This window comes from Lissotriton vulgaris, chromosome 1_1 (genome assembly GCF_964263255.1).
Source record: "Lissotriton vulgaris chromosome 1_1, aLisVul1.2, whole genome shotgun sequence".
NCBI lineage: Eukaryota > Metazoa > Chordata > Amphibia > Caudata > Salamandridae > Lissotriton > Lissotriton vulgaris.
In genome coordinates this window covers 1,051,910,228-1,051,924,024 of record NC_141685.1, presented here as the reverse complement: position 1 = coordinate 1,051,924,024, position 13,797 = coordinate 1,051,910,228, and the positions used below count along the sequence as shown (strand labels likewise).

Here is a 13,797-nt window from a genome sequence, read left to right as displayed (position 1 = left end):
TACTGCATCCTGAAGACTTGTCCTGTTGTAGTGCGTGTTTGTTTAGTATGAACTCGACCGAAGGTAAACAAACTCGACTGACGGTAATGACGCGCTTTACTTTACATTACCAGTTGTATTTCAGATGGCCAGGGAGTCCCTACTGTACACTACACACGGACATTCTCTACATTAATCATACACGCACCATGTATCTCCGCTATTTAAACTTCTCCCCGTAAGCTGCTTATTGTTGTGGATTTTCACAGGGTAAATGCTCAGCTACCCCGGCGTTGTGTAATATTTGGTATCCCCTTGCCACCGGCTCTCTAAAGGCTTATGTTGCTAATATTCAAAGGTGAACAACAGACTGAACGTTTACTTATTTCAGTTGCTTTTATACAGCGTGAGTCGCCAAAAGACTGTTCCACGGTTTTCGATCCCACTTGTTTTGTTTAAATATCATGGACTTGTTACACATCAAAGTACAAGCACCGCTATCAAATTAAAGTGAAATTGCGGACCCCCATCTTTCAATGGGTGTTCATAAACTGTAAAAGACAGGAGCCTACTCTCATGTGAGAATTTCAAATCCCGTTTAGGGGCGAAGACACCCGGCAGACTCTGAAGCCCCACCTACCCCTCTATCGCCACTGTCCGCCATACCGGCCCTTCACATCTGCAGCGGAAGCAGGTCGCACTTTCCAGAGTCCTCAATATCTGTAAAGTAGTCATTGTATTGTATTGTATTGTAATTGCATTTATATAGCGCTTACTAAACCCGGACAGGGCGTGGAAGCGCCTCTTCGGCGAGTCACACTAACCGAGGCTGCAATCTTTGCTGTTCATTGACAGTTACTGAAGCAATGTTATCGTGGGCTTCAACGGATGACGTCGGAAATGCTGAAGAGCCCAGCCCCGGCCTGAATAGGTTTAGAAAGAGGAGGCAGGCCGCCTGTTTTTGGGCAACACTTCATTTTCCTGGACCAAACAAACTTTCCATTAGATGCCCCTAAGTAAAAAAAGAAACAAATAATGGGCAATTGCTCCTGACTTGAATATGTAAAGCGAGCTTGTGGTCTCATCCACCTGGCGCTGACACCAAGCGGCTTGGGGTTTTATAGGAGTGTAAAGTTTAAGTTTGGTTGAGTGGGTTACTGGGCGTCAGGGAACCATACGAGCATGGCGCTGTGCGTCTATGCCACACAAGAGTTCAGGTGATCCCGTGCTACTTAACATCCTTGGTAATCACGTGACAACTCTGTCCTTTATTCCACATCTTGCTTCGGTGCTAACACGCAGGAAAAATCTGTTGATACCACTCTTGGTGAGTGTGTGTAAACGGGAAAGGGGCATCTTGAACATATAAGAATAGTGCCAGAAGCTGATTTTATTGCATTTCAGTTGTATTAATTTGTTTACATAATGAGGTCATGAGAAGGTGCAAGTTAAATCATTTTCACATGTGAATGTTGGATGTGGCTAAGGCACTAATCAGTCTTCACTCCTTATTATGTAAAAGCCAGACAACGCAAAATCAGTTATCTCTACTGGTACAGGGTTCCTCGTGGACTAGGGTTTCTTTGGTCATATCTCTATTACACATCCTAAGTAGTTTGTATTATAAAAAGTGTTGTGTATTTCGTCAATTCTTCTGCAATGTATGTCCCGCTGCAATAAGGACGGACTGGGGCAAGTGTATTTGCTACGTTCTGTATTACACACACACAGCAAGATAGTACCAACGATGTTCCCCTTGTTGATTGCATGGCTGCTTCTTGCAATAAGCTAGTACAGGATGTCAGGGGTCCGTGAGTGGAGCAGGATACGGAGGTAAGTGCCCGCGGTAAGACTGCAGCCCTGCCAAGGGTCAACCAGGGGTTAAACGAATGGACATTTGCTATTGTTATCCCATTCCCTCAAAATATTTTCTCATGCAATTCACAGCGCCAGCACTTGCTTGAATTAGTGTGCTGGTATTGCGCTTTGCACAGACACCAACCGTTTAGAAGTCAGACTCCTGTGGCTCGCAGCATTCGACCCTGTTTTACTTTAATACTTATGGCAGTCCTGGCTGCTTTTTTTTCTTGTTTTGTGTGTGTGGTTAGAGGTGGTGCGCTTGGTGCAGGGCAGATTGTCTCTTAGGGAGATCTCGCCAGTAAGCTGTGCACCCCCTCCCTCTTCACACAGTGACATTTTATATACAGGTTGGCAGATCTAAGATCTGTATGAAATGTGCCATTAGTAGGAGACGAGGCAAACAGTGCGCTTGTGTTTCCTAGAACTCGCATGTATTCAGAGGGTAGGAGGCTTCTGAGTTTCTAAAAGCACTTTGCACTTCAGTAGGTATAGCCCACACAAGAACAGTTATCCCTCTTGAAAATCCTCCTTCATGAGCTGAATCGCGACTCTCCAGTTCAGGCGTGTGTGCTCTCTAGGGCTTAAGCATGATTAATTGTTGGCAAACTGGTCTGACACCTACCTAGGTTAGTGACCTCTCTGTGACAAAGAGCCATGCCTTGTGGACTACCAGATCCTGTACACCTGTGCTTGCATACATTCAGTTCATAGTGGGCACTTCACACACACTCTGTAAACACTGCACCCTCACACACTGTACACACTACACCCTCGCATACACTGCACACACTGCACCCTCACACACACTGCACCCTGACACACACTGCACCCTGACACACACCCTCCACACTGCACCCTCACACATACTGCACCCTTGCACACACTGCACCCTTGCACACACTGCACCCTCACACATACTGCACCCTTGCACACACTGCACCCTTGCACACACTGCACCCTTGCACACACTGCACCCTCACACACACTGCACCCTCACACACACTGCACTCACACACACTGCACACACCGCACCCTCCAACACACTGCACCCTCACACACAGTGCACACACTGCACCCTCACACTCTGCGCACCCTCACACGCCACATAATTACACTGCACTCAATTCAACATACACTCCAAATACCACTCAGTGCCACATAATTACACTCCACATAATTACACTGCACTCAATGCAACATACACTCCAAATACCACTCAGTGCCACATGATTACACGCCACATAATTACACTGCACTCAATGCAACATACACTCAGTGCCACAAAATTATATGCTACATAATTACACTGCACTCAATGCAACAACACTCCAAAGAATACCACTCGGTGCCATATAATATGCTACATAATTACACTGCACTCAATGCAACATACACTCCAAATAACACTCAGTGCCACATAATTACACGCCACATAATTACACTCTTCTCAATGCAACGTAAATACACTCCACATAACACCACTCAGTGCCATATAATTACACACCTCATACTTACACTCTACTCAATGCAACATAGATACACTTTATCTATCTGTCTATCTATCGCACTCACTCTATCTGTTTATCTATCGCACTCAGTCTATCGCCCTCACTCTATCTATCTATCGATCGCCCACACTCTATTTATCTATTGCCCTCACTCTGTCTATCTATCGCATCACCATAGCATCACTCAGCACCACCACAGCATCACTCAGGGGCACCACAAAATCACTATGCGCTACTACAGCATCACTGAACGCCACAGCATCACTCGTCGCCACCACAACATCACTCGGCGGCACCGCAGCATCAATCTGCGCAACCATTCAACAACAACTAGTTCAAATATGTTCTCTCAATGTTTCAAGCTTTATTACAAATGTCACAAAAAGATGTTAATATTTCGCTTCTGTTCTTGGATTTTCGTTAGAATAAAATACAATGAACATAATCTTCACAAAAGTTATTTACAAAAGCTATTGTCATTATAAATTACAATAAGTTTTATTTAAGTATTAATTATTCAAAAAAATAAAAGCCATTTCTATTTGTAATATCAATACATCCAAGTCACGTAAATACAACACATATTGCATTACAAATGCTTTAGGTGTCCCATTTGCGAAAGTTAAAACTATTGCCATTGTAAATGACAAAGCTATTAATTACGCTATTTTCAAAACCAACACATAAATAAAAAAATTGTCATTTACAATACCAATAGCTCAAACTTTCCTAATGCGAGACCTATTGCATTGCAAATGCTTGTTTAAACCTGAGTGTGATGCCCTAATTTTAATGAGTATGCCAAGACGTGGGTTTAATGGTGAAAGTGCTCCTGGGGCCAAGCTGCACCCTACTGAAGAACCCCAGTTAGGATTAAACCAATCTTGGTTTTTTTGTGTTCCAGTTCATGGAGGACCTGGCCCGGGCTGTTGCTATTTGAGCAGTCAAGACTGATTGGCATACGACTGGGTCCAAGCTGAGGTTGCATGGTGTACAAAATAACAATGGACTAAGAAGTGGCCCTTATTAATTACCAGTGGCTAAGATTGATTCAAGCATACCATCCATCACTTTTTGTATACATCAATGTGACACCCTAGGTGCAGCGGATATCCCCTGACATGGGTCCCGTGCTCACCTTGCCACTGGAACCAAGCTCCAAATGAATGATCAGTCCCAATCAGGTCAAAACCTGCCTTGGCTCGCATGTGATCCATTTCAATGCAGGCCTGATGTGGTGGTTTGGGGTGAAATACTCCTAATGGTGTAGTGTTAAGAATGATTTGCATATGGCTGGGTCCAAACAGAGGTGGCATGATGTGCAAAATAATGAAGGACTGGGATGTGACCCCATATAATTACCAGTGGCTAGGATTTATTCAAGTATTTTGTCCGTCACTTTTTGGTACCAGTGGTGGGTCATGTGTGGCGATGGACTTACTTCTGACTCCTTTTTGTCCCTATTAACTATACACTAGTAAACTTGGCTCCACTCCTTATTTCAAAGGGTGGAGACATGTACGTCTAAACGTTGTAGTAAATTTGCACTCAGAAATGTTCAATAACCAAAATGTGTAAATGTACTCCAAAGTGTAGGAGTGATTTTACACTTGTAGTTTTACTTATGTGTACATGTATGTGACTCCATCAATGGATATATTGTCAGAGATTGACAAAGTCCCTGGTTAGGAAATTTTTATTGACAACTCCTTACAAGAACCCGACCCCCACTCTCAAAAAAGAGGAGCTTTCAGGACTTGTGGAGACGTGTGGCTCACTGGTTAGAAGCCGGAGGACGGCTATCCCGCCTAGAACTAACCGAGGTTGGCCATACACCTGTTCGCCAATCGGGCAGATCGTACAGCGGTTCCAGTACATTTCTCGGACCTCTGGAGCCTTCACAAGACCACCCATCCCTTCCCCCGAGGGAGCCTACCTACAAGGCATGCCACGCAGTATATACGTATAAGAATCCCTGGCTGAGTGGTTGCAAGACCTTGACTCCGATATATCAGATACTTACTCCACGCAACCTAGACGACCAGCCGTGACTGAATACCATTCCCTGCGCCTGTACAGAATTTTCAACCGTCCTCACCCAAAAGGAACGATTACTCAATGAAGAACAACATGCGTTGTTGACACTAATCGGACCATCCCACTTGAAGAGAACTCTACTTCAATTTAACAACCCGGTGTTGTTAAAAACTTTGTTCAGGCAAAATTATTCTCTTGTCCTGAAGATGATCCCGTTATAACCGAGCTAGGGATCGAAACGTCGACTCCTTTTAGAGTAATTCATACATGTAACTCCTCTATACTATTGTTTGTATGAATAACTCCAGGATACACTGTCAATGTAAATGAGTATCAGTGACCTGCAAGCTCACTCTGTTTGCCTGATATTTCCTTTCACTTACCTTTACTTTCTCACTTCCCCCCTTTTGTATGGCACAGGACTGTGCCCTACTATAACCCCAATGTTTTGGGTTATGTGTTGCATTTTGAGATTAAATAATCTATCAAACTATTATATATTCCCTGACCGGCTGGTCAAGGAACTCTGAACTATATAGAAGTCCACTGTGATCTATATACATTATTTGTGCTCTCCCTTATTCTTGTATGCTCAGGACCGCTTGTTGTTTTGATAAATACTTGATACCCATGGTCCCGAGCCATTTAATGGGTTCCCCTTGTCCCTCTTTGATGATCACTGGTTAGAAGCGGCAGACCCTGAAGCAGAGATGAGACCCGGGACCAGGGTTCAATTCCCGACGCGGCAGGGTCTTGGGCTTAATATCCGCAGACTCGATAATTCTCGCCTCGGCGCCTACTCTAATCATGGGGCCCACGCTGCAACTCTGGGCAATAGCTTGCTTAATCTCCACAACTGCCCCTACAACGCTGGGATGCTTGGCTTCACCTTGGGGGTGCCCAGGAGGGGCATCTCACTGGGAGAGCCAGGAAGGGTTCCACAGCGTTATACAGCGCCGGGATGCCCCGTTGCTGGGGCAGCTGTGCGCTTTACAAGTATACTACATTTACATTTAAATTTACTTATTTTGATCTTCCCTTCAATTCCATGAACATTGCTTATTCACCCTGCCCCTAATGTCAGACCCCTTGAGAGACTCCTTTTGAAATATATTAAGTCAAAGTTATTCATTAACTTGAGGAGGTATGGTATCACAGGAATGCATTAGGAATGACGAACACATCACAACACCTTCCAATACTATAGCTCTGTAGATGCATGATGGAAAAAGAAAGAGCTGTACTTAAGTAGTAAGAAGCCTGCCTACTAAGGAGCCAAGCAGTTGAGGTATCTCGTTTCTCCTGTCCATTATGGGTTTAGTTTTATGACTCACATTTTAGTGATATTTCCTATCTGGCACAATATTATGACATGTTCCAAGTTTGAAGCAATTTTGCGAAGCAGTGTAGTGCCTTGAATAAAGTTATATACTTCGCTTAAATTAACTTCTGCATTAGAGTTCGTACAGACTCACTAGGTACGACATTTTAGAGACTCCATGACAGCACATGATAATGAGAGTGACAGAGGAACCGCCTCACCCCTACTGACACAATTGGCTGATCAAGTCTCAGCACATGACCAGTGAGAAGACAATGCAAATCCAGTATGTCATTCTGTCAGGGTCTCTTTTTTCATGGTAACATATTGGCACGCTAGTTTAGGTTTCTAAAAACCTGAGAATTCCATTGTGGAATCCACAGGCAAGTATTGCTCCCAGTGCTGAAATCGGCACAGTCTGCAAGAAAGGAGATGATGGGAAGAATGTGTCACTTCAGTTAATATAGACTCTGGGGCTTATTATCAAGGGGGTTTATCTCCGCTTTTTTGGCTTTAAAAGCCAAGAAAGCGGAGATCAAATTATCTCCCTATTACCTAGCTGTCGCTAACACCAGTTAGCGACAGCTAGTAGGAGATAACGACCATCTTGGGCCCCGCTTTGCATGTCAGTGATATTTATCACTAATGACATGCAAAGTGGGCGTGCCAAGATGTTAGCGACTGGAAACAGTCGCTAACATCGCTATCTCCTATTACCAACTTTTGGAGATATTTGCGCTAAGCGCGAATATCTCTAAAAGCTAACACCTGCCCTGAGCAGTTCTTAGCCATGTTATCCAATGGTAGGTGGATAACATGGCTAAGAGCATTAGCTCAGTAATGCATGAATATCGCTGACTTTACAGCGATATTCATGCATTTCGGCCGATTTTTATCGCTTAGGAGATAAACCTTGATAATAGCAAGGCTCCTAAGCGATAAAAATCGCCGCAGCTCGGTGATAAAAATATCGCCGCTAAACCAACATAGCGATAATTATCGCTAGTTGTTGGTAATATGCCCCTCTGTTCTTAAATCATTCAGGAAGGGCTACCTCAGAGTGCATGGTTCAGCGGGCCGAGTGTCCAAGTAAATACACCAAATGACAACATATTTTAGCCCTCAGAAAGATTTAGGGTTATTGTAAGGAAATGCCACTTTTTTCATGGTCACCCCAAAGTTTTGAACTGATGCTGCTGGTTTTTCAACTCTGAAAGTGCACTGAGTCCTACCAAACAGGCTTCAGTGCCAGTGCGCTGACCCTTAAAACATTTATGTGTGATTGGTTCACCCACAATTGGCACAAGCAAACTTACTTATAAGTCTCTAGAACTAGAACATGTAAGTTAAAGTGTCCCTTGTGGACTGCAGCACTTATTATCCCACCAAGAGTGTGACAAAGCAAAGCATGACTTCTAGCCTCACACTGCAGTCTGGCAGAGCAGTTTTCAAACTGCTAACTCAACCTTGCCATTTAAAAGAATGACAAAGTCCAGACTGTCTTTTTAATACATATGTCATCCCTAAAGTAGACCTATCAAGCCTCAAGTCAGGGTGCTTTATATTAAAAAGCGGGTCTTGTATTTTTACATTTTCTAACAGTAAAAGGCAAAAATTGTCATTTTTACAGTGGAAAGACTTCTACCCCATTGGCAAGTACAGGGTTACACACGGACCACTCAGCTGTTTTAACTTCTGAATGGGACTACTAAAGTTGGCACTTCAAAATATAAAAAGAATTGTTGCATTAAACCCAGCCTGTTGCTCAAGTTGACTCTGATGTAACATTTAAGAAAATGGCAACTTTAAATAGTTGTCACTCAGTTGCACGTTTTTCAGTGATCATTTACGGATGCTGGCCACAAGAAAGCCTTCTGCCTTCCTGGTGGGGGAGGGGAGTGATGTGAATGGCTCACAGGAAGGAACAAAAAGGCATACTGCTGGAAGAGATGTTACCCCTTCCTGGCAGGTAAGTCAAACAGGCTGTGAGCCCATAAGGCATGCCTCAAGAGGGAATTCATCTTTGAAAGGCTCTTGTACACAGGTTGGCTAAGGGGACAGAGAGGCGGAAACAGTTGCCAAACCAGTTTCCCTTGAGCATGTAGCCCTTAAGTAGCTACACCTCTAGGGTGGGCTACCAAACTCCACACACCAAGAGAGGGGTGCTGCCATCTTGGGAATTGGCAGAATATTACATTGTGTGATAGCTAAATGCCACTGTTTTCAGGAGGCAGTCATCACGAGGGAGATGACCTGACAGCCCATTGGCCAGTAGTCACTGCATCCCAGAGAGCAAGTTCTGGGCATTAGATTGGCACCCCTAGTACCTCAGATCACATCTGTACTGGAGGGTAGACTGAAAAAGGTCTGCCCCTACTGTACCCTGGACCCAGCAAAGAGAGGCTGCACCAAGACTGGACTGCACCTGCTGCTCCCTTGGCTAGAAAAGAGAGGACTGTGCATGTGGTGCCCTGCTTGAGGAAAAGGCATCCCTGAGTTTCAGACTTAAGAAGTGACTCCTAGAGTCAGTTTGCTAACTTCCTGTTACAGCTACAGGTCCATAAAAGCTGAATAAGACTGCCTTGGTGAGTTGGTATCCTAGATTGCCTGACTGCTGCTACCAGCTGAAGTGCTGCCTGAGAGACTGACTTCTGACCCTCAGAAGCTGCACCTAAGTCTTGGAGAGTTGTCTGAGGGCAGTTTGGTCACGCAGGTTGGGAGTCATCACCAGTTAAAGGGGACCGTGTGTTTCATTGTGACCGGAGACCAGTGGCAAATGTTTTTTGTCTGGACTTCAAGGTTCATCAACCCCTGTGGCCAAAGTCTCCCCACCCTAACTGTTGACTGTGGAGTAGCCCCACGAAGACCTCTATCTCCACATCAGCATCTTCAGCATCCTGTGTCCCTTTCATCAGGAGCACTCCATTGAAGTCAAAGACAGTTTGCAAATAAAACCTGGACTGGACGGAGACTGCTTTGAGTGTGAGGTAATTGCCCAAGTAAGTCTCATTGGCCCCTGTGACTTGCTCCTTGCTATATTAGTCACCCAAAGTGGACCTGAGTAGTTGTTTACAAATTTACAAAAGTATTCAAAGTAACCACTAACAACTGTAGTTGCCAATGCTTGTCTGTGATTTTGACGAAAAGCAGTGATTTATTATTTACTCAATAATTTATATCTCTGGTGGATTATGGTCCTTTTAGTATCAAGAAATTCATAAAAATATACTTTTTTTAATAAATTGGGATCGGATTTTCTTTGTGTCAATTTCCTATTCAACTATTTTGGTATTCCTAAATGCTTTACGCTTTTTCCTTTGACAAAGCCTGGCTTCCTGAAGCCACAGCTACCCAAGGCTGAGCTAAGGTTTTGCAAATGAGACTCACTGGACAGAAGACAGAATTCTGAATTTATTGAATGGTGAGGTTGCACAACCACACCATGTAATAAATCGCTTTCCTCACAGTTATCGCTGAACAGAGCAATGTAGTTTTAAAGTAAGAAGAGCATGCAAACCAGAAATGTTCATTCTGTGTTGTTCATTAAGCTTTTATGTGTTCCCGCAGAAACAGAGAAAAAATGGGTTGCCTACATTGCTTAACAAGTCAGTTATTACTTCTAGGGCACCATGCTCATGTTCAACTTGTCGTCCGTCCTGAAGGATGAGTCCATATGGGAAAGGCCATACCAGTTTTATCCAGAACACTTCTTGGACGCAGATGGTCAATTCATCAAACGAGATGCCTTCATGCCTTTTTCTGCAGGTAAATACATGCTTATTAGGCTATGCAGCTATAGATTAGCACAGTTAGGTTGAGAGATCAAACTTGTCAAATATAGGTTAGGTGATTATAACATGCATTTAATTGTAGATGAAGACAGTAATGCTAGTGTGTGCATATAAAAGGGCATAAATAGATGACATTGACACAGAGTATGCAATTGAAGAGGCATTGAAAGTCCTCTGAGTTTAATATTTTTGAAAATCTTACAATTGTTACATGTCCTTTTAGTCGCCAAGTTAGGTCAGTACATTGATAAACACACTATATAACCACAATCACTCATGTTAAAAAAGAAGAATAAAATACATGCCTGAACCTCTATATGGTTTCAAGAACCCTACATAAGACTTTAACGTGGCCAGGTATGTCAGATCATTGTTAGTAAAAATATTATTTAAGAGAAATAGTGTATCCTAAATATTGTTTACCAAAATATTGTCCGTTTGAGTGCAGAATTTCTATTACTACCTTTAATGGTGCAATATTTGTGCAAATCATAATTAAAACATTTCTATCTAATAATAATTTGGTTACAATGTTGTGGTACAATAACAGCTGAGATATGTTATGCAGGTAGGAATTCTAAACAGGAACTGCCCTGCCAACTCTCTTTTCTGGCAATATCCTTGAAGACTTTGAAGACCTAATCCCACCATGAGCACCTATGTCTTGCATATGTAAATTATTTTTTATACTCCTTGTGAGACCTAATTTGGGAAGTACCAGGGCTATCAGAAATAGGGTGACCTCAACGGTGAAGTATGATAAATGTACTCTAGTGTCATGGGCCCAATGTTCTATAACTTCTCTCCTTTAGCTCACAATCCTATTGGTAACAATGCAGAGAGTAGTCAAATGCTTACTCAAGGAGGATATGAAAGCATAGGCAGTCAGAATACAGTAAATCATTGGCATACCCCTTCATACCTGACGGTTCAGTGCTTGGCATTTACAAAAACAAAAACAGAACTCTCCAGCTACTTCTTTGCCAGAGATTTGACCTCAAACATTATTATAGTGCAAAAACATTAAGTGCTAAGTTTTTATGTGTTTTTCATCAGTTTCCTACTTTTTAAGAATGGAACCAAGCTCACTTTGTGAGCACAGTAACATGATAATTTATCTTTACCCCATGAAAACCATAGGGACAATTTACAGAATAAACAGTGCATAATCTCTTGATATAGTTGAATGTGGCCACCGGTCTTAAATTTGCGCTACTGTTTGAAGTTACCATGTTTTTATGAGGTTTCCAATACCTTCTATAAAATCACTCAGGCCAATTCAAATCCCATAAACCTCCCAAAAATAGCCAGAAGAGCCGTGCAAAGCTTGGCTTACAAACAGTAACAAAAGGGTCAAATGGGCAATGTCTATTTCTCAGTGTCTAGGCACAATACTGTAGGAGTCTACTAATCCAGTGACTACTGTTGGCTATTACTAAATCTGGTGCACATTCACTGTATTCACCACTTGAGCAACAGTTAATTCTTAGCACTATATCTCAAAATCCACCAGAAAAGATTGAATTTTTACAGTGCACATTGGACTGGAAGCTGGCCACATACAAAGTTGGTGTCAAGGCAGTCATGGAAGCATGTACCAGGAGCTTAAATGTTGATATCTATGCAACAATGCAACATATTTGAATGTGGTCAATTGGTCTTGGACCATCTGCCTCTCTGATAACCTTAGACAAGGAGGAAGCCAAGGGGGTACCTCAAGGCCCCATGGAAGGAACTGAGGGGTGCTCAAAGGTTACATTGACAGACAAGTCGGTCAAGGATTAAGGAACTGCATAATTCCATGACTTAAAAGTTATTTTTGCTGCAGCAGTTTCATTCAAGTTTATCAGAGCAGCTAGATTATGTGGCTCATCTGAAGAAATTGTAAATAAATTATAAGCTTTTAGAAATATACCAATATCATCAGGAGGAATATATTGTAGTTTATCCAAAAGCTTAGCATAGTATTTCAGAAATTCATCAGCTGTATCCCAAGAAGAGTGTAAGTGGGTAGGAGCTTTGAATATCCATTTGCTTTAAAGTAATATTACCCTTTTCTGTCAACAATTGTATACCTTCCCTTTTCATACATGCTATATTGTATCCATATTATGTTGTTGTAACTATACTTAACAGCATTATTCGAATAAATAAACAATCTTCCCAACTTCAGAATTTGCTACAAAGTTGTAATGGTAGAATTAAATAATTTATACACACGAGCCATAATCGAAAGACAAATGCACTAATAACATACCAATGAATTATTCTAGCAGTATATATAGGAACATTTTGATATAAATAATTATTCATTAGTAGGAAAAAATAGTTTATTTGTATTGTTTTCTTTGAGTGTTACATCAGTATTCAGTCTCCATCGTCGGGCATGTCTGATATCTAATAGTTTTATATGTATGGGATCAAAGAATGATCCAAAATATCTATTTGCTCAATTTTGAATTTAGAAATTGAGAAGCATAAATTTCTTGTGGCTAAAATATAATCAATTCGAAATTGAATTGAGTATGTATTCCTTTAAAAAGTCAATTCGTTCCCTGAAGTAATTGCTAAACATCAATACGTTTTGTATTATTGAAGAAAAGGTTTCAAGCTTTCAAAGATTTTTGAAAAAAGGTTTGAAGCTTTCAAAGAATTTAAAAATTCGGAATTCAATAAATGGCTTTCTGTCTAGTAGCTGTTTATATACTAGCTTAGAATCTACCCGGACTGTAAGTGGTACATTTCCAAAACATATCATTTCTAAGGTTCTGTCTCTCCAGAAAATAGCACTTGCAACAGTTGGACCATGTACATTAATTAAATGAAGAACATGCTTAGCAATTTTCTCTTCAGCATGAACACACCTCCCATCAGAACCACTTCATTAATGTAAAATTTGAACATTTAACTATTTAGAAATAATTATAATTAATGTAATACCATTTTCCATCCTATAGTTGAAATGTCACCAACCTAACCATTAGAGATGATTGATAGAATGTTGTCATTTATATGCATTTCCTGCCAAAAGCCTATGTCAGATGTACCTCTTGACAAATGCATAGCAAACTTTTTTGTTTTCACTGGATGCCAACAATTTTGTACAATACGTGTAATGTTAAGATGGTGTAAACTAGTCATAATTGAAGAGAACCACTTGTATACGTAACACTGAAGAGGGTGCAGAGAAACCAACCACACTATTTCAGTCCCTTTTGCCTAATTAATATAATATGGAAACCTAATACTGTCAACTAACTTTTTGAATGCATCTGAATCTTGCTAGCTCATTGCAAGATGA

General features: G+C 41.6%; 1 protein-coding gene across 1 annotated transcript in view; it reads left to right on the top strand.

The window, feature by feature from the left end:
- LOC147748522 (cytochrome P450 2D15-like) overlaps nt 1–13,797 on the top strand; it is a 369,523-nt gene that overhangs the window by 349,165 nt on the left and 6,561 nt on the right. The window contains exon 8 of the mRNA XM_086962816.1: nt 10,329–10,470. Within this exon, the coding sequence (XP_086818942.1) occupies nt 10,329–10,470 (142 nt within the window). The remainder of the gene's footprint in view (nt 1–10,328; nt 10,471–13,797) is intronic.